The following is a 26894-nucleotide window of genomic DNA, read 5'->3' as shown; positions in this document are numbered from 1 at the left end:
TATCTATTAAAGCCTCTCTCTAAGCTAAAGGTAACAAAAGCTAGTAGTGGTTTAGTACAGCCTCTTTTTTTTTTTTCTTTTTTTTTTCTCTATATGAATATATTTTCTCTGTATCTACATATGTGTGTTGTATCTATGGACGAGGTTTAGTAATCAGAGACATCTTTGTGTCTCTGTCTCTTCCATGGACAGTCTAGAGTAATGCATGCTCAGCTTATTTGCATGGAGGCTTTCTGGTCCTTAACTGTGCCATTTCACACAGCCTATTTTTTTTTTTTTCCTTTTTCTTTTTATGTCGGAGGGCGTCTCAGTACGATCTCTCTCTTTCTATCTCTCTCTGTTTAAAAACGACAAAAAAACAGTTGGTCTACTTTGATCGGAGTAAATCATTTCGATTAAATGTTCCATCTTTTTTTCACCTTCTCGTGTCTACTCTAAGCTTCTGAAGCACTAACTTGTCCTTCATGGTTCCACCTCTCCCTTCCTCTCCTTTTCCTTCCTGTCCTCCCTCCATCTGGCTCTTGTTTGAAGGAGTGTATGGTGACGTGCAGCGCGTGAAGATCCTCTTTAACAAGAAGGACAGTGCCCTCATTCAGCTGTCTGATGGAAACCAGGCTCAGTTGGGTGAGTGCCCTCTTAGAGAGATGTTGTGTTTGAAAGATTGTAGCATTGATGCCATTGACATTTCTAGATTGGTGTCGTGACATTTGACGTGACGTTTTTCGGATCAACAGAGAACTGGTTCTTGAATCAGGTTCCGTTCAGAATTCTTTGAGCCTTGGTGCTATCTAGTGAACCTGCATTTCCACTAGTTTTGAATGGAACCTAAGAGGGTGTAGCATGCATAACTAGCCTGTCGATTGACACACCAGCCTTTCCCTCCTGTCCAGTTGTTGGCCCTCTTGTTGGTGCCATCTTTAGTTGATTCTTTGTTGCACGGTTCTCCTTAGCCATGAGCCACCTGAACGGTCAGAAGATGTACGGTAAGATCATCCGCGTGACACTCTCCAAGCACCAGACAGTGCAGCTGCCCAGGGACGGGCTAGACGACCAGGGTCTCACCAAAGACTTTGCCAACTCGCCCCTGCACCGCTTCAAGAAGCCCGGCTCAAAGAACTTCCAGAACATCTTCCCTCCCTCTGCTACCATGCACCTGTCCAATATCCCGTGAGTACTGACACAACGGCCAAAGCCACTTCACGTTTATTGTATTATTCCATGCACATTACAATTTAAAGATGAACTGAACTGGAATTTGAAGTAAAGGTGATATAACAGATGTATTTTATTTCTTCTCATTGGTACAATGATTAAAATGGCTGAATTTATTAAAAGGGATAAAATTGTACGTTGAAAGTGTTGTTGTTGTTACACGGGCGCCGCCATGTTGGATTTCAACAATCGGCTACATCACTGGCATGGTAAGCTAGTCCGCACTAGCAGCCATGAGGAAACTAACATTAGGCCTAGCTGAGTTACATATTGGCCATAAGCTGTTTATCATAGGCTAGCCTACATCACAAAATCTCATACAAAATGAAACCAAACTAGTGAAACAAAGGCGAACACTTTAACAGTGGAAATAAGTTGGGCATGAATCATACTGAACGCTATTTTGTCAATGAGCAGAAACACACACGACATTCAAACTATTGATAAGATGTGCACTATGGAAACTGGTCTGTAACTTTGGACAAATAAATGCCATTGACTCGCCATATCCTGACAACCCTTTTCTTGCTTACTTTATCGCAAACTCGGTGGGGCAGCTTGTAGTCTTTTCCAATTCATAGAAGGGCGAGCCCACAGTCTATGTGCCATGGAGCCTAAGTTTCAACTTCGGCTTCGTTCACCCAATGCAGTCACTGGTCGCAATTACAAAGTCCGGGAAGGTTCGTTCAATCTTTTAAACTTTTAAGTGCAGTAGCCTATCTGTCCCCTTTGGAATAATATCTCGAAGTAGCCTCAGATGAGGTCCAGTGTTAGATAGGCTACCATACGATCCAACCTAGGAAAGGGCTAGCAGCTAAACACCTTGTCAAACTCCACAAGCTAGCACTCCGACCATAGAGAGTATGACTCCGACGATATCACAGATCGATAATAATGCGTTTACTAGTTGGTAACCACAGCGGGTCTGTAAACAGAATCCAATGTCCCTTTCTGTCCCTCACAGGCTCAAATGTGTAACCCATGCCATTAAAATGATGATAAATTATATACATAATATGCTGCAGCTGTTGCCTATAGAACTTCTCAGGTCCTACCATGCCAGTGACGTCATTGAAACTAGCAGCGTTCTAATACTAACAAACACAATTTTGGTGTTGCTTAAAAAAGGCTACGTATTGATTTTTTTAATTAAAATTTTTAGTGTCATTTATTTTTAATTGTCATAATCAACACATTATCAATGTTGATTATTTCAGTTCAGTTCATCTTTAATACATTTTAAAAAGCATGTGTTTACACAGTTCCATAGTAGCCTAAGGTTGTTTACAATTTATCTCCAAAAGAAACATTTCCCGTCTTACCAATTAGATAAATGTAAAGTTTTGAAAGATGATGATTTTAGCCTTGCCTTTTTCTCCCAGTCGTCAGGACATTGATTTTCTCACTCTCTCAAAGTTAAGGTTCTTGTGCTCATAACGTTCCCCTGCTTTATCGTGGACTCTATAGGGAGGATGTGACTGAAGAGGACCTGCGGTTGCTCTTCTCCAATGCTGGTGGAACTGTGAAGGCTTTCAAGTTCTTCCAGTAAGTTCATTTGTAGTTTGCAATCTCTATACTACAGAAGTGTGCAAGGGCCAGCCTTTTGTGCTATTTCCACATAGGTGTGTTTACTAAGTCATGGTTGTTGTTGGTTCTCCCTCGCAGAGACCGTAAGATGGCGCTGTTGCAGATGGCCACAGTGGAAGAGGCCATTCAGGCCCTAATCGACCTGCACAACTACGACATGGGAGGTGGACATCGCCTCAGGGTGTCATTCTCCAAGTCTACAATCTGAAGCCCCCCCCCCCCCACCCCCCCAAAAAAAAAAACCTTACACACTTGTACTCCCCCACCCTCCTTCTCCCCTCCAAATCACACACACACACACACACACACAACCCCCTTTGGAGCTCAGACAAAACCCCATCATTCCTTTCGAGACCACATTGATACTGCAGATTATGGCTCCATGTCACACTTTTGCTCTAAACTATCCCTTCCTGATTATTTAAAATCTTTCCTGTGTTTTTTTTTTTTTTTTGTGGTTGGCATTTTCTCTCCCTCCTCCTCTTCCTCCCCTCTGTTTGGCTGTGGAGAGTGGTAGTCCCCTTGTTTTTAAGTGTGAATGGATTGACAAAAGTGCCTTACCCAGCAAAATAGCATCATCTTTTTGCTTCCTCCTTGTTGTGTGAAGGTGGTCATGTTGAGGCGCATCCTGCTGAGGTGGTGTAAGCGACGCAATCTGTTCCCTCCCCGTATCCCTTGATCTCCCTCCACCCCATCCCAACCCCAACACGCTGTGAACAGTGGCAGATACGCCCCCTGTAAGGTTTGACCCTCCCCAGCTGTTATCTCCGGCTGAGTGAAAAAGCGATGGCAAACACGGATGATTTTTGGTCCCACTTCCGCTCTGACAGTTGGCCAGCTTTTCTTTTTTAAGTGTAAACCTGATGGCTGGCTTTCGCTCTTGAAATCCGTGCTTTTGAACACTTTCCCCTTTAATGGGAAGGATTAAATGGGTGTGTATTTTACTTTGGATTTAGATGTCGGACCTAACTTGCTTCTTTGTGTTTTTTGGTCTGTTGTGTGTTTCGTTTCCCTCCATTTTTAAGAAAAGACAGAATACATGAGATGATTTTGTTTTAAGAGTATAAGTTACTTATGGGTGATGGCAGTTTCTGGGGTGAGTTGCCATGGCCCGTTTCCCAGGGGGAGGGGGGTTTTGACCAGAGCAGGGTGTTTGGGAGGCACCAGGAGAAAGGACTGTTGGGACCAAAGTCAATGTGCCTTTCGTCTTACCTTACTCTGCATTGTAAAAGATGTTTCACCTCTGGAACCTTCTCTGAGCGTAGAACTATAAACTTTACCCCCTAAACCCAAACACAGCCCATCCCAACACCCCAACCTCACCGCTCCACACCTTCGACCCAAAGTCAGGGGCCTGTACCGCTTGTACGCTCCTCTCTGTTCCTGAGTAAATCCCAACCCAATTGTGCGATCTGAGCTTCTGGGGGGGAGCTTCTGTATATTTTCTATTTTGTTTTGGAGTTTTTACATCTGTAGTAAATGTAAAATTCAGTATAGTTTGGAAGTGGCACGATTAAACTAAGTTCATTTTCTACCAAGTGAAAGTTCTGGCAGTCCCTGTGTACGTTCTACTCTGAACCTCTCTGTAGCATGCTGAAATAAACTCTAGCTCTGTCCCTCTACTCTCTCTCTCTCTCTCCTCTGTTACTCATCTGTCTCATTCTTATTCTGTCACTCTAAAAACTCCTCACTGCTTGCAAATGCCCAAGAAAACCAAGATGGATTAATGTTCATAGAAATCTCTCTCAGATGAGTTCAGTGTGACTAACTGGTAGAACATTATAAAACAAAATTACCTGCTTGGTAATATAGAATTTTAGGAAAACAACAGGTGGCAAAGGGTGAAGGTGTGTCAGTTTTGTAATTGGAAAGTAGTCTTCCATGACTGCAAATGTTAGACTTACTATAGATAAACATAATGGGCCTCATTCACCAATATCTTCCTAAGAATTTTCTTAACTGTGTTCTTAAGAATGTCCTATGAAAACTCAGATTCACAAAGGTGTACATAAACCTCAGAAGGTTGTGACTTTGAGGCTAAGGCACCAGCTGTCATTTGTACCATATATTATAAACTACATGAACAAGACAATTTGATTACCGTATATGACACATGTTTTGAAGTGAAAGCACTGCTGCAGGAATTGAACAGTAAAAGTCGTTATATTTAGTAGCTAGTATAAAAAGTGTTATTTGTTGTGCTAATTATTTATTATAAAATGCGTTTATTTATTTATGTTTATTTGACGGGGACAATGCACAATATATAATTGGGCCAGATTATAGCCACAAGGCTAATTTACATCTGTTGTCTCTGGACAGGAGTTGATGTTAAATCAAATTTATAATGTTAATGCTTTGTAAAATAGTGGAATTTATTTAAAAAAAAAATGTAATTATGTAATGATAATAGCAATATATATATATAGTTGTCATTTAAATTCTATTATATTTTACAACTGCAGATATGAAAATGCAATAACCATTGATTTTGCACAAACAAGTCAGTTCTCAAATGTGCGTAAGAGTGCTCTTGAGTGTTCATAGATTCTGTTCTTAAGAACAGACATAGATTCTGTTCTCTAAGAACAAGACAACATTGGTGAATACCATAATCTTCGTTAAAAACTGCGTAAGTGTAGCCTGACAAGCCAGACCCACATTAAAATGTAGGGTCTGGGCACTCGCCATACGCAGTGCTCAGTCCGAGGGGCGGGATAATCGGTTGTCTTTCAAATACCCTCTGCACGCAATAGGACAACGCTGAGTCCCAACTAGCGGAGCTAGTTGGCTAGTTCAAACTTTTGCCAACTTAAAACAAGCTTAACTCGTGTCACACTGTTAGCCAAAAGCAACATCCATCTTCTTTGTTTTCAATTAGCAGGGAATTCAAGCCAAACCGTAGCAACTCTGCCATCAATCATTATGTTAAGCCCGCCTAACGACTCTATACACAATTTGATTGGCCTGATAGAACTTTAATTTTTCGAGCTCACAAGCCAATGGAGAGTTGCTAGACTAGCCCTGGAAGCAAATGTAATTTGCTGCCGCTAGGGTGCGTCTAGATTTCTAGGCTAGCGTAAGTGGGTTTTAAGAACAAATTTCTCAGTAAGAGCGGTTGGTGAATGAGGCCCAATGACCAGGTGATGGATGTAAATACTGAGTTGGTGTTTAATTGATACCAGTGATGGCATAATTACTCTGCAGACATAATGAAAAGCAGGAAGCAAACATCAACATTTTATTTGAATTTAAAAGAATGTCAGAGAATATGTTAATTTGAAATCATATTTCATTCAACATGGCAAATTTGTCACATAGTATTTATTTAGGTAATTTAACATAGGTTGCTGGGCTCTCTCTTGTACATCTTGGAAGACCTAAAGCAAAAAATTAATTCAGCCCGTCCCCACTCACCTGTTCCATTACATTACATTTAGCAGACACTTCTTGACCAAAGTAACTTACATATGTCAGCTATATTACAAGGGATCACATTGTCCCCGGAGCAACTTGGGGTTAAGGGCCTTGCTCAAGGGCACAACGGTGGAAGTCGGGAATTGAACCGACGACTTTTAGGCTACTGCACGCTAGCCCAGCTCCTTAACCACTACACTACCACTGCCCCCCTATGAGACTGCAACCTATGTTAAATGTAGGGGTTCTTATAGACCAGCTCCCACCAAGGCTAAATCCTTCATAATAATATATTTAATCTCGCAACAGCCATTATATGTCTGATCTTTACTGACTTCTACATGGGTCTTTATCTCAGCTTAAGATCCCACTGCCAGCAGTGTTGATGGATATGCCCAGTTCTTTATTTAGCTTCAACACTGACAACTCCTCAACCAAGCCTGTTGAAGTCAAGGCTGCTCAGGAATCAGTGCCTCTCCTCAGTTGGATTAAATAGGAATCTATCAATCACGTTTTCAGGCTAACCGTTCTCATATACTGTATATATGTAAGAAATGCATTGACATGTTATATTGTGCGTTACAGATTTAGCTAATGTTAGGGTTGTATAACTTCTAGCAAACGGGGTTTACTACTGGTGGATAGATGCCACGCTTTGGCTCATAGGGCGTTTTTCTGGTGACCATCTTGATGCAGTCGATGATGGGGCAGACGCTCCAGCACAGGGTGCAACCAGTACAGCTGTCCGTGACCACGGGGAGATGCGTCTCTGGGTGGAACTCGATTGCCTGCAGGTTACATTTACATTTATTAATTTAGCAAATGTTTTTATCCAAAGCCACTTACAAAAATGATGATTAACCATCAAGCCACAGTGCAGAGGAGACCTTAGGTGGGAATGAATACTGCATCAGTCAATACTATTACTAGAGGATGAGAGTGAAGTTATAAGTACTAGCCAAGTGATGGAGGTTGAGGAGTGAACTGCATGGTTAGTGCATGTTAGGTTGTTAGAAGTGTGGTGGAAGAGAAGGTGAAGCAATGACTGAATTCAAGGGTTATGAGGGTTAAGGCAGATGTGACATAACACTTCATATGTAGCATAAAACCAATATAAAGTATTTGACAACTACTCAACAGTAACAAGTTACAAGGATCAATGGAGCAGTTACCTATTTTGATTTAACTATTGTCAGTGGAATTAAATGTTTAACTGATGAGTTAAATAGGCCCATACCAACCCTCCATGACCTTATGGAGGTACAGTAAGTGTGACAGAAGTGAGTAAGAGGAGTCCATGAGTATGTACCTGGTATCCTGAGTCATTGCAGGTCATGTAACACTTCCCACAGTTGATGCACATGTCCTCGTCTATCAGGGCCACTACTTGTTCTTGGTTGTCCAGTTCCTGATAGGCCCCAATGTGCTTCAGGGCTCGGGCAATCACATCCTATAGCAGCAGAAGAAATGATGAGCAACGCCGCCACCATCATTTAGTCACATCACAGCACCGAACTGAATCTATCCAGAATCTTAACAAAATCCAAACTCAAAGGTAAGATGAGAACAATTGGGTGACTACAGACCCTTGCCCCTATCTCGGTGTTAAAGCAAGTTAAACATAATTGGGCAATTCCATGGAAATTACGTTTTTTGTAACATCCATAACGCCAGTAAAAAGTGATGGTGTGGTATGATGTGAATGATTACATGAAATTTGAGCATTTGCTATTTTTGGCTGAAGAATGTACATGAGAAAAAATGCACAAAATCAATCATAATGTCCTCTGCCCCCAATAAGTTTAGGTAACTGATTCAAGTCCAGTAACCGCTAGATTGTATGTGTCTTGGCACTGTGCCTGCTGCTGCTCTGCTCACCTTCACAGATGGCACAGACTTCTTGGGTATGAAGACCCTGGCATCGTTGGTGTCTATGGCAACGTTGTAGTTGGCGTCTCTCAGCTTCTTTTTATACTCAGCCACAGCCTGGGTTTTCTCTATGAGGTATGGCCCAAAGCTGGGCAGGCTCTGGAGGAAGGGGGGGAGGGGGGGAGGGGGGGAGGGGGGGGGGTGGTCAGTTGCAATAGGATATGTTAACTCACACTACATGTTTCAATCTGCTGTGATTGCCATGCTAACACTATACATTCAACTGCAAGACGAACAACACACATTTCTGAAATTCACTTGGATTATACCGGAGCTGTAACGTTGATTGTCTGATCTTCTAATCGGACATTGTGAGCCTGCTCAAACTACACAACAGATCGGTAAGGAATTTGGCCCGAATTGTCGGATCCAACTGATTCAGTGCTAAAATAGCAGAATATGCTTGCCATTAGTCTCAGGGTTACCACATGAACTGTATTTGTGTGAAAGTATTTTTTTTTAAAAGATGTTGTCTATATCTATGTAACTTATGGCTCCTAAATGCAAGACAAATTCCCCCTTGGGGCAATAAAGGTTTCATTCATTCATTCATTCATTCATGTTCATTTTCTTTAGCTACTACTTATCAGTCAATTCAAATGCCTGTTTATTATAGAAACAATACTCTGCTCTGCTGGTGTAAACTAACACCCGGTGCGTCCTTGACTCGTCTCGCAAATGCTGGCCAGAATACTCCACCCAGAGGAGTGCATATGGACTCACTTTTCCCACCAGCTCCTGCACGCGGGGCACAGGCTTGCCCTTCTGGTGGCGCAGGGTCGGGGGAGACTGGCCATCCCAGTCCCTCAGCTCCTCGATACTCTTCAGGTAGAGGAGAGCCTTAAGGCCCAGGCAATAGTCCTCAATCACTGTGAAGTCCTGGTTCTGCACTGAACTGCAGATCTAAGGACACACATGACACACGATGCTAGTCAAATGGGTAAAAGTTGTACCTACTAAATAGGTAAATGACAAATGCTTTCTTACACAGTATTTGCTCAAAGTAAGTGGATGAATAGTTAGTAATGCCAGGTAACTGGAGTGTACCTGTAGCACAGAGGCTCCAGCGTGCAGGAACTGCAATCCTGCCTCAGCAGAGTCGATGCCCCCGGTGGCAAGGATAGGGAAACCCGGCAGGGCGCGACCAATGGCCGACACAGCACGCAGGGAGATTGGTCGGATAGCATTACCTGGGAAACAGAATGGTTAGACTTCTGTAAGATTTCTAAAAGTTAGACTTCTGAGTGAACAGGTGCCTCCTCAGTGCCATGCCCAAACAAAAAAGAATGAGAGGAATCTTATAGTATTTTGGACATACTAGAGAAGCAATATAGGACTGAATTACAGCAACACTATAGAGGGCAAGGACATTATAGAGGTATTACAGAATATCATAGAATTACTATAGAAATCTTGTAGCATTACTATAGTTCTTCTTCGCACTGGTAAGATTTAGACTGGGATGCACCTACCAGACACTCCTCCATAGGTGGTTCTCTTCCCCATGCCAATGCCAGGCCAAGGGCTGCCGTCCGCCTTCAGGCCCATTAGGCCAGACACTGTGTTAGTGGCAGTGACTCCATCAGCCCCACCTGTGGATAGACAAACGGATTATAATTCACAATATAATGTCATGAGCCAGTTTCCCGTACATGGATTAGGCCTAGTCCTAGATTAAAAGCAAACTTAAAAAAAGCAACGAAAATCTCCATTGAAAAAATCTTTTAGTTTAGGACTAGGGGTTCCATCAACAAGTCAACTCACTAGCCGGTGCTGTAGGCAGCAGTCAACTGATCATGGACAAAATGGCTAAATAGGCTAGACATTCCATTACTCTCAATTGTCACAATAGCTCCCCATCCATGTGTACCAGTCAAACTACCAGTCAAATAATTTGTCCTTAAGAAATCATAAAACCTAATTGAGAGTGAACGTGTCCTTGACTGTCATGATATCGGCCTCTTACCCTCGTAAGCCGCCGTGGCGATGTCCACGACGTTGGTGACGTTGGGGGTGAGTTTGGCGAAGAAGGGGATCTTCACAGCTTGACGGACCCAGCGGCAGATGTTCCTCACCAGTTCAGGGTCCTGCAGACAACCAGAGCCATCAGCTCAACTGTCAAACCCCACACATGCTCACCAGTGCAAAGAGCGATATATCTGAATGCTCAAAGTGGGCATAATTTCTGTGGGTGTATATATGTGTTGAAAGCATGTAAGAGACAATCACAGCCAGCAGGTCAAACCCCACACATGCTCACCAGCGAAAAGAGCGATATATGTGAATGCTCAGAGTAGACATGATTTCTGTGTGTATGTGTGTGTTGAAAGCGTGTAGGAGACTTGCCTGTCCACAGGCCAACCCCATGCCTCTCTCTCCCATGCCGTGAGGGCAAGACAGATTCAGCTCCAGGGCATCTGGGCCAGCTTTCTGCTCACAGACACAAAATAGGTCAACTTGTGTTCCATCAGCAGCTGTGACATTTCTCTTTCTCTCCCTCTTTCTCACACACACACACACACACCTCTGCCATCTGGGCCAGCTCCGTCCAGTCTCCCTTGTTGTAACTGCACATGATGCTGGAGATGACAATCTGCAAGAACACCATAATGGACACACTGAGCCAGAGGACACATGGCAGTTGGAGGATGTGTTGAAATTATTAAAGGAGCGTGTAGGAGGACCAGGTCCAACACTATGAAAATCTGAAGTAAATAGAGCAGACCACATAACAATATTCTCTGCCTCCTTCTCGGGCTGAGTTTATTGTCATGTGCTCATAAAAGGAATTACCGGTATAAGTAAAGAAATTCTTTTGCTCAAGAGCCAGCTCAACTTTAAAGAACTTAAAAGTAGTAATTAAAAAGGTATATTATGTGTGTGTATGGGGGGATATGGTGTGTGTGTGTGTGTTTTGGGGGGGGGGGGGGGGGCGGGTTATGGGCTGTGTGGGTAATCATTTCCATTTCTGGATTTACAGATAAAGCACATTCCCAGGAAAAGATGTCATGCATGAGCTCCCGTACACGACCATAGTAAGCGTTGGCACTTACGTTTTCTGGGAAGTCGGCTTTGAGCTCAGCCACCCCCTTGCACCAGTAGGCCGCCGTCTTCTCACTGATCAGCTCAATGTTCAAGAATGAACCTTGACCAGGGCCAAAGAGGTGACCGGATGTGGTGCCGCGAACAATACGAGGTGACACATTGGTCACAAGATCCTGAGGTAAAAAAAGAAAAATCCAAGAATGATGAATTCCCTTCAAAGACAGACACTGTAACAAACAGCCAGTGTGCCATTCAAGCCTCCAATGGGTCGCATAGAACAATTGTGTCATTTTAGTCCCAATCTTAAACCTCTAGATCCCATGAAGCATAGCTTAAAAAGTTTAACAAATACTTATGGTTATTGTTGTAACCTCAACAACGATTAAAGCAATGTCCAATCCAAGATGCTTCTCAATACCGGGCACAACTCCGGTGTTTTATTGAACCAGTCGTAAAATACAAGAAGTTTATCATCACCTGGCAACTAGCCCCACGACACCCCCATACGTCATCACTCACTCTTGCACACACGCACACTAAGGCAATACAAAAACAGTATACCTTAAATAAAACCCTCACGTTATGACATCCCTGCCCCCATAGTTCAAAACACTTAATTACACTTAATTTCCCTGGCAACCGAAATAACAACTTCAGTAGGCTCACCAGAATTAACTGAGAGTGAGGGGTAGACTGCCCTCACTCCCGCGGACAGGCTAGGGGATTATTTTGCCCCTTTCTTGTGGCCTCCCGCTCCAACTACAAATCTAAACGAACAGGTGCATTGCGGATTCTGATTGACCGCCAGGGGACAACATTAGACCCAGCTCCAGCAGACTCTCCCGTATCGGGATGTGGGATGTCCTCACCGTCTGGCTGACCCGCAGTGGTGCCCTCCGGAGTAGGGGGCTCCAGTGGGAGGATGCTCTGCTGCTCATTACATGGATCCCACTCCTCCTCTGCTAATGGAGAGGTGTGTCGGCACAGTAGGTGGTCCACATGACGACGCCACACGTTCCCACCTACCTCCACTCTGTAGGAGAGTGGCCCTGTCTTATCGATCACCGTGCCGGGCAGCCACTTCTCCCTTCCCGAGAAGTCTCTTACCCACACTGTTGTTCTGAGTGGCAACTCCCAACTGACTGGGTGTCTTTTTGAGTTTGCTACCATTCTCTCTTGACTACGGAGGACTTTCGCTTGCATGTCAGGCCGCAACAGATCCCACCTGGTGCGTACACGCCGACCAAACATCATCTCTGCAGGGGAGAGACCGGTGGTGGCGTGTCGGGTGAAACGGTATGCTGCCAGGAATCTTGCCAACCTTTCTCTCAGTGTACCACCTGTTATCTTCTTAAGTGATTCCTTCAGTGTCTGCACTGCCCTCTCCACCAGTCCATTTGAGGACGGGTGGTAGGGGGCGGAGGTGAGGTGACGAACACCATTCATCTTCAAAAACCCCTCGAATTCAGAGCTGGTGAAGACAGTGGCATTATCGGACACTATGGTATGTGGAAGGCCATGCGCACTGAAAACCTCTCTGAGGTGATCCACTGTTGCTGCTGATGTGGCTGACTTCACTTTAAACACTTCCAACCACTTCGAATGAGCATCCACGAGCACCAAAATCATTTCTCCTAGGAACGGGCCAGCATATGTGCAGGCGAGTCCAGGGCTTCCCAGGCCACTCCCACGGGCACACAGGCGCTGCTGGAGGGACGTTCCTGATTTGCTGGCAGGTTGTGCAGGATCTCACCTGGTCTTCCAGGGCTGCACCCAGGCCAGGCCACCACATGTAAGCCCGTGCTACAGCTTTCATCCTTGATGCCCCTGGGTGCGCCTCATGCAGCTCCTCCAGCAGAGCCTGCCGTCCTTGTGGTGGGATGATGACGCGAAGCCCCCATAACAGGACTCCATCCTCAACTGTGAGCTCTTCACGCCTCTTGAAATAGGGCTGAATATCTCCAGCAGGGCAGGTTGGTGGCCACCCTCCCATGATGTACTGGCATACCCGGGCCAGAAGGGGGTCACGTCGGGTCCAGTCTTTTAATTGGGTGCTGGTTATGGCTGCTGTCTGAAGCTGCTGCATCAGACACACCAGCTCAGGGGGAGTGACGGGGTCTGGCACCGTGTGGGGCAGTGGCAACCTGCTTAAACCATCAGCATGAGCAATCAGCGCCCCGGGTTTGTACGCCAGGGTGTATTGGTACTGCATCAGGAGGAGCGCCCATCTTTGCAGTCGTGCTGATGCCGTGGGCTGTATGTTCTTTAACTCACCCAGCAACCCCAGGAGAGGCTTGTGATCGGTTTGGATTGTGAACTGGTGGCCATAGACGAACTGATGGAATTTTTTTACAGCGAAAATAACGGCCAGGGCCTCTTTTTCCACTTGGGCGTACTTTTTCTCAGCTGGTGCCAGAGCTCGCGATGCAAAACAGACTGGGCGCGCTCAGTTCCATCTCGGTATCTGTGAGACAATACTGCTCCGAGGCCAAATGGTGAAGCATCAGCAGCAATCACCAGTGGGAGTGTGGGGTCATAGTGGGCTGGGAGCACCCCTGAAGACAACAAGGCCTTTGACTTGTCAAATGCATGTTTATGCGCAACGTCCCATTCCCACTTTGCCCCTGAACGCAACAGAGCATGCAAATGGACCCTATGGACCCTTTCAAGAGAGTTCCATTATCAGCATCATAGTTGGCCCCACAAGACTTCCTTTTTAACATTCCATATGTTATCTTAATGCAGAGGAAGTAGATTGGAGCCCAAATAGAACGTTCAAGCATTGTTTTTGTTTTTATTGTTGAAAGGGTCTATGGAGGCTAGATCTGGAAGGAACTGCCCATAATAATTCAGCACAGCTAGATAGGCTCTAAGATCACTGGTGCTCTGGGGCACAGGAGCGTCTTTGATTGCCTGTACTTTTTTTTTCCCAACGGTTGTAGCCCCCTTGATGTTATCCTATGGCCCAAATATTCCACCTCTGGTGCCATAAAGACACATTTGGACCTCTTCAGAAGGAGGCCAGCTCCCTCCAGCCGGGAAAGCACTTGGTCCAGGGTGCGCAGGTGTTGTTCTTGACAGGTACCCGTCAAAAGTATATCGTCCAGATAAACAGCTACATGATCTATCCCCCCTAGCAGGCCCTTAATTGCCCTCTGAAAAATGGCACAGGCGGATGACACGCCGAATGGAAGGCGTGTGTACTGGAACAGGCCCCGGTGGGTATTGATTGTGACCAGCTTACGAGATTCTTCTGCCAAAACCAGCTGCTGATAAGCATGGGACATATCTAACTTAGAGAAACAGACTCCCCCGGCTAGCTTAGCGAACAGCTCATCAATGTGGGGTTAGGGGTAGCACTCTACTCTGGACGCCACATTTACTGTCAATTTATAGTCCCCACAGATGCGAATGGAGCCATCCCCTTTCAAAACTGGGACAACCGAGGCTGCCCACTCAGAGTATGTGACAGGTTGGAGGATTCCAGATTCCACCAGACGCGTCAACTCAGTCTCAACTTTTCCCTGCAGGGCCAACGGAACTGGCCGGGCTTTACAGAAACGCGGCGGAACAGCTTTGTCCATGTTGATGGTCACTGTTGTCCCTTTTAGCTCTCCCAGTTCATTGCGAAAAACAGCCGTGTGATTTTCAAGGATAGCCGCTAGAGAGTCCTCAGACATTTTGAAAAGCCTGTCCAATAGCTCTGGCCAATCTAACGGCTGGGATTTAATCCAGTCACGTCCAAGCAAATTGCCACCCTGACCAGCCACCACAAGACTGGCCTTTGTATGAAACTGTTACTTGAACGGCCCCCCTCAGGCTTATGTGCTGTCCTGTATACGATCGAAGAGAGATGTTACAAGGCTCTAACTCCAATGACGGCGCATAAGTGCGCAGGCGTCCGAATGTCTTTTCCGCCATGACAGTGCGAGAGGCCCCAGTATCCACCTCAAAATGTATCTGAGCCCCGTTCACATTTAGCTCCATGAGGCTATAGGACTGGGTGGCTTGTCTACCACTGCTAAGACATAAGCGATCTCTTCCTCCTCACTGTCAACTGGCAGGCCCACTCTCTCTGTAACCACATTGGCCCTGCCACCATGCTCCGACTTCAGGCTTGCTCTCTGGCCCTCGCTCTCCTTTTTACGGCAACAGCGAACAATGTGGCCTCGCTTGCCACAGTAATGGCAGTCAACATCCTTAAATCTACAGCTATCAGGCATATGAGCCTCTCCACAGCGATAGCAACGGCGGGGTTGGGTTGTCGTTGTCTTGCTGCTGGCCTGTTAGGCTGGTAAGTGGACACCACTCTGTTGATTTCTTTTGGGCACTGCAAAGCTAAAACACACTTCTCGGCTATCTCAAACGCTAGGCATATCTCTAATGCCTTCCCCCAGGTCAAATTTGGCAATGACAGGAGCCTTTTCTGGAGTTGTTCCATGGCAATGCCCCACACTAGCTGATCCCTTAATCTCTCCTCCAATGTTCCTGCGAAATCACAGCGTGTAGCTTGATGCTTCAAACGAGCAACAAAACAGTTCACAGATTCATCAGTGCTACGTGTACATGACTGAAATTTAAACCTTTCCACAATTGAATTACACTTAGGGTCGTAATGGTCCCGTAACTTTTCCACTAAATCGGCAAAAGATATATCTGTAGGCACTGAGGGGGCTATTAAGTCTCGTAACACTCCATAAATGACTGGCCCGCAAACAGTCAAGAGTATAGCCCTCTTCTTCGCATCGTCTTCAATTCCATCAGCAACAAAACAGAAGTTCAACCGCTCTGCATACCTGCTCCAATGTTCCGTGTTGGAATCAAAATCGTGAATTTTCCCAAACGTCGCCATGAACGTTACTGGTAGTGGTTTCACTTAGGCTACGTGAAGGCTTAGCCAACTCCGTTGTAGCAGCAGTGGTGAGAAGCTAGCTCGGTAACGCCACCAAGTCCCAAGAACAATCTGTTAGTGGGTTCAGTATTAGATACCTTATCAAGGCCAAAGGTCTTGGTGAGGGCAAAGCCCCAGCCTTGTTCAAAAGCACGACGGATCATGGCAGTGCTGGTGGTTGGTGGAGCACTGGCCAGTCCAAACGGGTTGGGGAATCGGATGCCGGCCATCTCCACGCTGATATCAACAGCATCAATAGCAGTGTAGAACAGCGGCAGCTTTGGAGTGCTGCCCACAGTTTCGCCATGTAGAGACTACAAACACACACAAACAGACATGTGGAAAGACTTATTCGCACACACATAAAACAAGGTGCAGATACACACAGAAACCTAGATGAATATGATGCGATAAGGGGCTGCACAGGACAATCCATCTCACCTGGATGTACTTGTGGATGTGCCAAGACGCTTGCTTGCCATCATTGACGGACTCAACAGAGGTGTTGGCCATGCCGGCGATGTCTCCGCCAGCAAACACCCAGGGCTCACTGGTCTGCATGGTGTCCTGGTTGATCTCCGGTGTTCCCCAGCGGTTCAGCTTGATGGGAGCCATGGCGGCTTTCACTGTGGCACAGTGCAGTAGATGCAGGTTTACTCCTGTCCTGAGCTTTCATACCTCAGGTGAGGAATGAAATACCATCTGAATACACTAGTTTGTCATCAACTCTCTTTCAATTGTCATACTTGAGGTTGCTGATTTACGATTACGGAAAGGGCAGCCAAAAGGTATGTCAAAGGACTCTGTCTGCTTGTTCTTCTGTCTGCCTGACTGTCCATAGCACACAAAATTCAGTACTATGCTGATATATGTTCTGCAGGTCAAAGGAAATCAAGTTCCTTGCCAGCTGTGCTTGTTTGAGTTGAGCAGAGGGCAGTGCCAACTTACCGACAGGGTCAGTGAGCCCCGAGCCAAAAGCGCTGATGATGTAATCAGCCTTGAGCCGGACGATTTGTTCCTCGTCCTCCAGCCAGTCGCCAGTGTCGGTCTGCTCCGTACGGCAGAACTGCAGGCCCACCACTCGGCCATTCTTCATGATGACTTCACGCGGGGACAGGAAAGGCAGGAACTCACACTTCTCCTCCTTCGCCAGCTCCATCTGTCTCACAAGACGGAGGAGAAGAAACATTCCTTTGGTGAGTCTGTGATAATAAAGGAATTTCACTGATAGGATTTTGATTCTGATAGGAAATGTTCCTTTGGTGAATCTGTGCTGGTGCTGACAAACAAGGCATCTTACAACACAGTTTTCATTTCCAACATTAAGGCCCTGTTTCCTGCACACTGATTATGACCTATTCCTGATTAGAAGAGAACTGGAGTAGGCTTAATCCAGACCAAAATGTTACATCTATACATCTTATAAATATAAATATTTTCCTATACTTTCCTTTACAAACCAGAAACCCATAAAAGTAAACACTACCTAAATGACACTACTGATGACTTGGTAAGAGGGCCATCTTATTTAACCCAAAGGTATGTGGTGGTCAGTCTAACCTCCTCTGGAACAGCACGTATGTTGGTGAATCCTTTCCTGAAGACAACATAGACACGCCGGGCGCCACAGCGCAGGGCAGAGGTTGCACAGTCAAATGCCGTGTCTCCAGCGCCCAGCACAATCACATTCCCATACAACTCAGGCAGCGCAGAGGAGCAGCTACACATCCCTGCACAGAGAGAGAGGCGGGAGGGGGTTGTTAAAATGAGTATTACAGTAACTTTTCAGAGAAAACTGATGTATTATATCAAATGGTTGTGTGTGTGTGTGTGTGTGTGTGTGTGTCTCTGTATCTGTATGTGTGTGTGTGTGTGTGTGTGTTTGTGTGTGTGTGGGCACAGGCAAATGGGGACTTTTTGACCTCAACATTACACAAGTGCTATAATATAACCCAAAAAGAGCTATATAAGGAAGTATGCGTCTTCTTAGTATGCCACTTTGCTGGTGGTCCTTTTACTACTTTTACAGACCTTTGTCTGTTAACAAAAAGGACAGTGTGTGTTTACTGTGGTATATAGACGTTTTTTCCTCACCTGGTTTACTGGACTTAGCAACCAGAGGCAGGAAGTCTTTAGACGTGTAGAAGCCCTGGTCTACAGTCAGCCCATCAAATATCTTGTGTCTGTTGGCCTGCGGAAGACCTGATTGGAAAGTAAGGAACATCCATATATGACATCAGTCCGGTCCATAACCCATCTGCCACACAATGATTCATCCAAACATCCATCCACTTTAACCCCCTTACTTACCAATACCAATGAAGATCACTTCATACCCTTCATCTTTCAGAGAGGGGATGTTCATGCCATTCACACCAAGACCTTTTCCCAGGACAACCTGCCAGAGAAAAGACGCTTTACCTCAAACGCTTGAGCCACTGTCAGCTGCTTTCATTTAAAGACAAATTCCTGTTCTGTTTTTGTTGGTGCTGTCAGGCGTCGTTACCTTCACTCCGAGGTCCTTCATCAGGTCCACCTCAAACTGAACCACTTCATAGGGCAGACGGAACTGGGGGATTTCAGCAGTGCTAAAAGATGCATGCACACACCACAGAGAAATATAGAGAAGCCATTCAAAGTTTAGAATTCATAACAGCATAGAAGCATAGAAATTATAACAAAATATAATTAATGTGATATTATATACCATATGCACAAAGCCTATTTTATTTGAAACTGGACTACACAAACAAACACACACACACACACACACACACACACTCGCACACAAACACACAAGGGGTCAAGCCCCACCTCAAGCCACCGATGTACTCCTGTTTCTCTAGCACAGTGATGTTGTCGTATCCTAGGCGAGCAAGGAAGGAAGCACAGCTGATGCTGGCTGGGCCACAGCCAATCAGAGCGATTTTGGTGTGGTAGCTGGCAGGCATCTCCTTGGGAGGTGGAAGGTCAGGATTCCTCACCTGAGGGATGCCCATCTTACTGAACACCTGCGGGAGGCATGGAGCATGGACAGTGGTCAGCATTTCAAAACAAGATAAGAGGCAAATAACTGTGTCAATAATGGCAGCTCCCATCTCTGAGTGGAGTGGGAAGTTCTCACCCAGAGAAAAGGAAAATTCAAAACAAGATCTCTTCTTTGTCTAGTCTGTTTGTCCTAGACATGCTAAATATTACATCAATATAAGATGTTAACCATTTTCTAGTACCTTCCCCTTGTCACAGCCCAAGTTCAAGTTAAGTTTTTATTCTTTCACTCTTTATTTCTAAGGAGGTTTAGGAGGTACAGGTCAGAATTCAGTGATCTCCAAATAGAGTCAGATTTATTTCTGAGACAAAGAACAGATATCAAACATGTCCTTGGGCTATGTACCTCCACAGCAAACTGCTGCAGGCCTCCAATGTTGATGGGCCCCTCCTCAGAGGCGTAGAGGTTGCATCCACCCACACAGAGCTCCGAGGTGGGGCACACCATGCCACAGGTCAGACCCAGGGGGTTGTCCGATAGGATGGCCTTCGCTGAGCCGTAGTAGTTCTGCAAAAACACCCCAACAACTCAGTTTGCACACACAACTCTGCTTTTAAAGATCTTTATTAAGCTGTGATTAGGGTCACAATTTATTCAGATAGTCCCCATACCCCAACAGACTATCTGCAGATCCCTTAGATTTTCAAACAACTCTCTGTTGACTCTGTTAGCTACAATTTATGATTACGGTTAAGGTTAGAGTTTTGACTTGGTCAAGGTGGGGTTCACTACTTGTTCAAAAATGTTATATATTGCATTTGAATCTCAACAGATGATTTGTTTAGTCTCTGTGGGCGGATTATCCAAGTAAAGTGTTTAGTGATTAGTGGAGGGATTATGTGAGTTATCGCGGGATGGAGAAGCACTTTGCTGTGACTGGTAAGGGAATTAGTGGGACTGTCCTGCTGCCACTGGTATATAAGCTGTCTGCTCACCTTGTTGGAGATGCTGGAGATAAAGGACTTGATATCCAAGTTGGTGGGACAGCTCTTCTGGCAAGGAGCGTCCGCACACTTGAGACATCTGCGAGAGGAGAAGACTAAATGGTCAATGGCTCAACAGGCATCAGATCCTTTTCTAAACAACTCACATGCTCACCAGCAATCAGCTGTCTATAGACTTAGTTCACCTCAACATAAGTTCTTATTCCATAATAAATATGACAGGTGATAGATGAAATGAAAACATTAACAGCATGTGCAGCCAGGTGTGAATGAGGCATTGTCACAGACACTGAGAGTGTTTGAAATGTCCACTCCTCACCTCATAGCCTCCCGCAGTGCTCCTCGTTCGCTCAGTGTGGTGTGTTTGATGTCATCAAAGTTGTTCTCCAGCTTCACACAGGTCTGTCAACAACACACAAACACAATAAAGTACTGTCATAGACCATTCCACCAGTTCTCATTCACTTCTCAGTGTTGGGTGTTATGCATGACAAAGTACTGCTATAAAACACTGCATTGTATTTGTCTGTGACACAAAGGACAACACTTTTTGTGTTGTATGCATTGTGGCACTTAATTTGTTTTTCTCCATTGCATTACTGCTTCTCTCAACTCTGACATCACATATTCATTTCATTTCATAGTTTTAAAACACACAGGCGTAAACAGAAGGACTCTGGCCAAAATGGCATTTTGTTTGTAAAAGGCTCCAACACTTACAAAACATTTGAAACAAATGCAAAAAGCAAAAGCAAATGTTTCCTCCTTACAGTTACTTCTTATGTGTATGTATTCAATCAATCATTACACATTGGACAACAACATGCAAAACATAGTTTTCAATATGGGCAGGTTCAACTGTAACTTTTCCTATGTGCATTTGCTGATACTCACATAGTTATAGTATGTGTAAAAAGGCAAACAAGCATATCACAGCATGAACTGTATTCTTTCCTCTCAAGATATAACTGCCATTGACATGTAAGACCTACAGTCACCTTGGGGATCAATAAAGTATCTATCTATCTATCTATCTATCTATCTATCAATTGTACATTCAAGTGCAACTTACTTGCCATGAGAGCTATGTGAAATGTTTTGAAAAAGGGTGTATAAACATGTTAAACTAATGACCTCCTCACCTCTGCTAAGGTGATGATGAAGATCAAGTGGATCCCAGTTCCATTAAGTGCATCTTAGCAATCAAGAAAAACTATGAAGTGCTACAGGGAAAATGGAATGTTTTTTTGTGTGTATGTACTTACATCACAGCTCTTCTCAATATTTCTCTTCCAGTGCTTCTTCTCCCTCTTCTTTGAGGCTGTCGAATGGATGGTGGCATGGCTCTTCACTCTGGGGTTCAAAGCCAGGATACTCTGTGAGTGGAATCAAATCAAAAATATCAATTCAACTTTGTTCAACATTCAGAGAATCCAGAGAAATCTTTGCAAACAAGGGAAAGAGCTGAAAAACAAATTGGATAGCCATGGTGTTTTGGACCTCAAATGGTACTGCATATTTTGAAACATGTTGCTGGCATGAAATTCAAAATGATCATATATTTTCCATTTTCAACATATCAACATGTTGTCTATGTCCTTTTTACTGCTAAATATGGGTTTACAAGACGTGTATATTATCACATTATGTTTTTATTTGTATTTTACACAATGTCCCATTTTTTTCTGATTTGGGGTTGTACATAACACTATGTGTGCAATGATGCATGGCCCCTGCCACGTGCTTGTGGTATGTGACTGACTGAGACAGCAGTGAAGAGCAGTGGACTCTGCTCCTCTGTATTTAAGCAAGGGGGCATGAGACACAGCACACGTGTTGACTCTGAGCTCCATGTGTGTGGGACAATGGTGATTTAAGTTCATTAGAAGACAAATGATTTGTGTGATAACACTGCTTTATAGACATATAGGGTACATTTAATTATGTTTGGTATGAGACTGAACCTGAACTTCATGTCTCCTCCTCAGTCTTACGTCACTCTATCCTTTTTCTGTCTTTCCTTTAATTTTTAAGTGCTTTCTGTCTTTTTAACCAATTATTATACATATTACATATCAAGTCAGGATGTGATCAAATAGTGAAATAATATTGCTATAGTAAAGAAACTTCTGGAATGTTATCTCACATTTTACACAACACGAGGGGAGCACTGCAGAGGGCAGAATGCAGACGTTGTATAAGGTAATGTTTACCATCCGTTTCATGACCTCCTGCCTTTATCTTGTGCCCTGTGAATGTACCTCTGTGACAGGAGAAATGTTCTTAGAATTTAACCACTTGTGCAACTGTGACTAATCACATCTCCCCAGTAGCATTAACTACAGCAGTGCTTCCATCACTGACAAAAGGCTGCATAACAAGATTGCAGTAGTGTTCTTACCTGTATTACCTCTCTCTCTTTCTCTCACACACTCCCTCTAGCACATCCAATCATATCATTAATGAGCGGCTTGGTAAATGCTGAAGAACTTGGGAATACCTAAAAACTCTACCTAATGCTCCTCAGTGGAAGCATAAAACTTAACTCATGAAACTGACATACTGGCCTTGTGTCAGATGTCTATGAGAAACATAGTTTACACAAGACTATCCAAGCACTTAAATGAGAACAACATTCTATATGAGCACCAGTATGGATTTCGTAAGAAACACTCGACAGGACATGCATTACTCCAGCTTACCAATATTTTCTCATCTGCCATGGATAACAGGAAGTATGCCATCGGGATCTTCCTCGACTTAAGCAAAGCATTTGACACTGTCAATCACAGTGTTTTGACAAATTAAATAGATATGGCATTAAGGATATTGCCCTGAGCTGGTTCTCAAATTACTTAAAAAATAGAGAACAATATGTATCAGTTAATGGGTATAATTCTACCAAGTCCAGAATTATTCATGGAGTGCCACAGGGATCTATTCTGGGCCCGTTATTATTTCTGATCTATATAAATGACCTAGCCATGACCTGTGAACAGCTTCTTCCTGTATTATTTGCTGATGATACTAATCTTATAGCAACTCATAATGATTTTAAGTATTTGATTGACAGTGTAAATGATGAATTATCTGTTATTTCTAAATGGTTTCAACTTAATAAGTTAACGTTAAATGTGAAGAAATGTAACTTTGTGATCTTTTGCAGCACAAATAAGTCGTACCCCAAAGAGTTAGCTAAAATATTTATCAGTGGAGCAGAAATCATGCAAGTAAAAGCAACAAAATTCTTGGGAGTACTAGTAGATGAAAGACTCAACTGGACAAACCATATAGACCTCGTCTGCAAAAGGTCCACAAAGATGATGGGTATATTAAGAAAAGTCTGTCCTCTAATTCATCCCTCTGCTCACTTAACTCTTTACTACAGCTTTTTGTTTCCATACTTAAACTAGCTACTGTAACATGGTCTGGGCAGCTTCATATCCAAACCATCTCAAGAAATGATGCATTATTCAAAAAAGGTTCCTAAGATTTATTTCACATTCAAACAGATATGCTCCATCAGCACCACTTTTTATTAATTTCTCTATTCTATCTATTTACAAACTGAATACTTACCAGATTTGTTTGTTCATTCACAAGTTCATACAGTACTCAAGATCTTCCAGCCTCCCTTCAATCTTTCTTTACCCGGTCATTAGACATACATTCTCATCGCACTAGACACAGCCACAATAATAATTTATTTGTACCCTTCACTCGCTCATCTCATCACCAATTTAATATGCCATACACAGGCCCCATACTATGGAATGAATTACCTCCCCCATTAAGAGCCATAGCTTCCCACTCTCTCTTTAAAAAACAGCTTAAAAAACATCTTCTCCTGTCATGAATCATCTACTTAATTCCTGCCTGCTTCAATTCTTGTCATTATACTATCTAACATCTCTAATGCATCCTTCAAATCCATAGATCTGCCACATCTTCTTCCATCCATTTTGGATGATTTTTGTATTTTGTCTCCTGTTTTTTCTTTTCTCTTATTGTCATTGATTATATTTGTACTTTATCTCCTCTCATGGTTTATTTGACAGCCGTACATGATTAAGTGTGATTATTGAAAGGGGTGGAGCTCTGTACAAGCCCATTGGGCTTTGTTCCCTCCTTGCACCATTTAATGTTAATGTGTGCTAAATAAATAAACTAAACTAACTAAACTAGCCACATGTTTATGAAAAAGATGTTGTGTGCATACATCCCCATGCATCCAATTTACTATTTGCAATCTATCCAGAGATGGCATGGTGAAAATTAAGGCTAAAATCTGTCACATGTGACGAAAGCTATTACACTGACCTTCCCAATTCCTCAATCAGAGCACCTCTTTGGGTAAAGAGCCAAACAAAATTGAAATTCTGAAAGTCACAGCCAATCAAACACCCTTGCATCTTTTCTCTAAATCTCCACAGCAGAATATGGTTGGGCCACACTTTCAAACCATTTTCATTTCACCACCGATACATCAGCAGGACATTTTCATCAGAAACGTATTCAACATCAGCAGCACAATGGAATCAGCACAAAAATCCATATCTGTGGTACCAGAGGTGCAAGACACCAGGGTGTAACCAGAGCAATAAAATGCTCAGTGTGTACATCTCAACGGCTTCCTTGATATAGTACACTGATAACAATTCCAGCAAAGCTCTCAGATTAGTTGACCAGCATTGTATACACAGAAACACTGGTCGCATCCGGGCCACACTAATTTATTTTAGAAAATAAATGAACTGTTTCTCTGAGCCGGAGTTGCATAAATGTTTTAGAAACAAGTAAATAACAATTCGATTTCATTTAGAAAATGTCCGCAATTTGATTTCTTCAAGCATATGCCACGGGGGGAATTACTATTTGGGGCAGCTGTGGCCTGCTGGTTAGGGTGGCTGGTTCGATTTCCGACCTGTAGGGAAAATGTGGATGGGGGTGATTGAACAATGCTCTCCCTTGTCCACATCCACGGCTGAGGTGTCCTTGAGTAACACACCTAACCACCAACTGCAATGGCTGCCCACTGCTCCGGGTGTTTGTATGTGCTCACTACTAACTGTGTGTTCACGTCTCCCAGTGTGTGTGTGTTCACAAACCACAGAAAACAACCAAAGGAAAACATAAGTGGAAAACAACACCCAGAGCCGATGTGTTATTACACTGTGGAATTAAAACAGAAAACAGTTGCAAACAGGTAACCAAATTAGGGAATAAGGATTTAAGGAGGAAAGAATATTGATTGATTAATCCTCTATTCTTGGCTTCTATAGACGAGTGTAGAGCTGTATGGAGTCACACTTTTCAACATATTGAACATATTTCAGCAATTTAACATATTGTTCTATGGGCTGGTTCTATACCTTAAATACCATACAATGAAGATATTTTTTTTGAGGATAGATTGAATTTTAAAACAGCCAAAACGAGATAGTCTTAATCATCTGTTTCATAATGTATGGCCCTTAACAGGTACTGCGAGAAATCACATTGGTCCTGAATGGGGGACATCGACCCCCTTTCCCCCATGAGCCATCTTGAGTGGAGCGCAGATTACATTTCATATACTATCATTTCCAGTTATTTGAATGGACATCACTTCTTTTTGTCTTTTGTTGTGTTAATCTGAAACTAATACGTGAGGTGACTCGAGGATCTCTGCGCTGTCCAGTACTGAAATCAAATTATATTTTTTTTGGGATGTTTAACTTAAGTAAAAAATTTCAACGCCATAAACTGAGGAAACTAAAAGAGATTTTTGAGTTTTGTATATTATTTATTTTAAAATAAGAACATAGTTAAAATGACAGGAATGGCATTCTGTTCAAAGGAATCACCCAAGATACAATTGAAATGCAAGAATTGTTGTTCCTAAAACTCTTGGGAAAACCCCTTAAAACTATTATCTAGGTGTTACTTAAGTCTCAAACAGTTACAATCAATTTGATATACAATATAGCTAGAAATCATGTAAAGTACCCAATACTGTGGCCCTACCTCAATATCCGGGAGATCTTTGCTCAACATCGCCATTTAGAAAGCTTCACGTTTTGCGCCTTTCAATATCTTTCCTTTGGATGCGGACAACAGTAGTTGGTTATATCTTCTGCAGAATCTAGTATCTTTTGGCACCGTACGCAAGGACTCACTGGCCCTGTACCGTGAAATGGTCAAAACATTGGTAGAGGGAGGCATCTAAAAGAGGCGACTGTTCCATTTGTATGTGACAACTATAAAGATTTTACATGGACATGAAGTTGTATGAACAATGTTTTTGCAAAGCATGTAACACCTCTTAAATAAACTTGTTTCATTTATTGAAGTAAATGTGTAAATCACAATTTATAGTGTGTTATTCATTGTTATCTCTAAAAAATGGTACATTCCATTCCCTAACAGCCAGGTTACAGGGGTTCAAAGTTGATAGGCTTAATGTGCAGGTGTTTTCAACATGTGAGCTATTGACAGCTGGTTAACTCTGTGAACTTTATAAATCTTTGCTCACTTTGAATTTCTCAACCAGAGTCAATGGAAGTATGTTTAGCAACTTAGGTGATCATGGGTCTTGTTCCCTTGTGGGAAATAAATTAATTGGGCTAAAGCATACTTCAATTCAAATATATGATTTCAGTACTCATAGTTTTGCACATTCGGGAAATTCAACCAAACAGTGGTATAATAATTGCTTAATAATATCTTAATAACATCTTAATTCAGTTAATTACAGCACTGCTTCAATAAGTTAAAACAGTTAAAACAAAAGGTAAAAGCAAACACACTTACACCACAACTAGCATCCATCAATGTATGC

The 26894-nt window shown here is 43.4% G+C and overlaps 2 protein-coding genes across 5 annotated transcripts in view; one reads left to right on the top strand and one right to left on the bottom strand.

Annotated features, from left to right (window-relative positions):
- LOC121677723 (polypyrimidine tract-binding protein 2-like) overlaps window positions 1–4337 on the top strand; it is a 13307-nt gene extending 8970 nt beyond the window's left edge. For all 4 annotated transcript variants that reach the window (XM_042056636.1, XM_042056638.1, XM_042056637.1 and 1 more), the window contains 4 exons: window positions 532–624; window positions 951–1167; window positions 2680–2757; window positions 2878–4337. In XM_042056636.1, coding sequence (XP_041912570.1) covers window positions 532–624; window positions 951–1167; window positions 2680–2757; window positions 2878–3007 — 518 coding nt within the window. In that variant the 3' untranslated portion in view covers window positions 3008–4337. The remainder of the gene's footprint in view (window positions 1–531; window positions 625–950; window positions 1168–2679; window positions 2758–2877) is intronic.
- Window positions 4338–6026: 1689 nt separating this feature from the next.
- Window positions 6027–26234, bottom strand: dpydb (dihydropyrimidine dehydrogenase b). Its single transcript, XM_042057832.1, has 23 exons — window positions 26081–26234; window positions 21340–21450; window positions 20394–20476; window positions 20066–20153; window positions 19476–19637; window positions 18896–19092; window positions 18588–18669; window positions 18392–18479; window positions 18176–18283; window positions 17642–17811; window positions 17030–17240; window positions 16523–16707; window positions 16180–16395; window positions 11199–11363; window positions 10670–10738; window positions 10492–10575; window positions 10112–10232; window positions 9618–9737; window positions 9193–9335; window positions 8869–9048; window positions 8095–8244; window positions 7526–7666; window positions 6027–7004 (listed from the first exon to the last, which is right to left on the bottom strand). Exons 1-23 carry the CDS (start codon window positions 26114–26116, stop codon window positions 6831–6833), a joined length of 3084 nt encoding a protein of 1027 aa, XP_041913766.1. The 5' UTR covers window positions 26117–26234; the 3' UTR covers window positions 6027–6830.
- Window positions 26235–26894: the final 660 nt, after the last annotated feature.

The sequence above is a fragment of the Alosa sapidissima genome, chromosome 12 (assembly GCF_018492685.1).
Source record: "Alosa sapidissima isolate fAloSap1 chromosome 12, fAloSap1.pri, whole genome shotgun sequence".
NCBI lineage: Eukaryota > Metazoa > Chordata > Actinopteri > Clupeiformes > Clupeidae > Alosa > Alosa sapidissima.
This window is presented reverse-complemented; position numbering and strand designations above follow the sequence as displayed.

What these genes read in the sequence shown, in the direction of transcription:
- dpydb (XM_042057832.1), bottom strand. Translation starts at nt 26,116, where the DNA reads ATGGCGATGTTGAGCAAAGATCTCCCGGATATTGAG. An exon ending in GAGTACATCGGTGGCTTGAG is followed by an intron (nt 18,670 to 18,895) that starts GTGGGGCTTGAC and finishes TGCATCTTTTAG; the next exon opens with CACTGCTGAAATCCCCCAGT. An exon ending in TGAAGGACCTCGGAGTGAAG is followed by an intron (nt 18,480 to 18,587) that starts GTAACGACGCCT and finishes TTTCTCTGGCAG; the next exon opens with GTTGTCCTGGGAAAAGGTCT.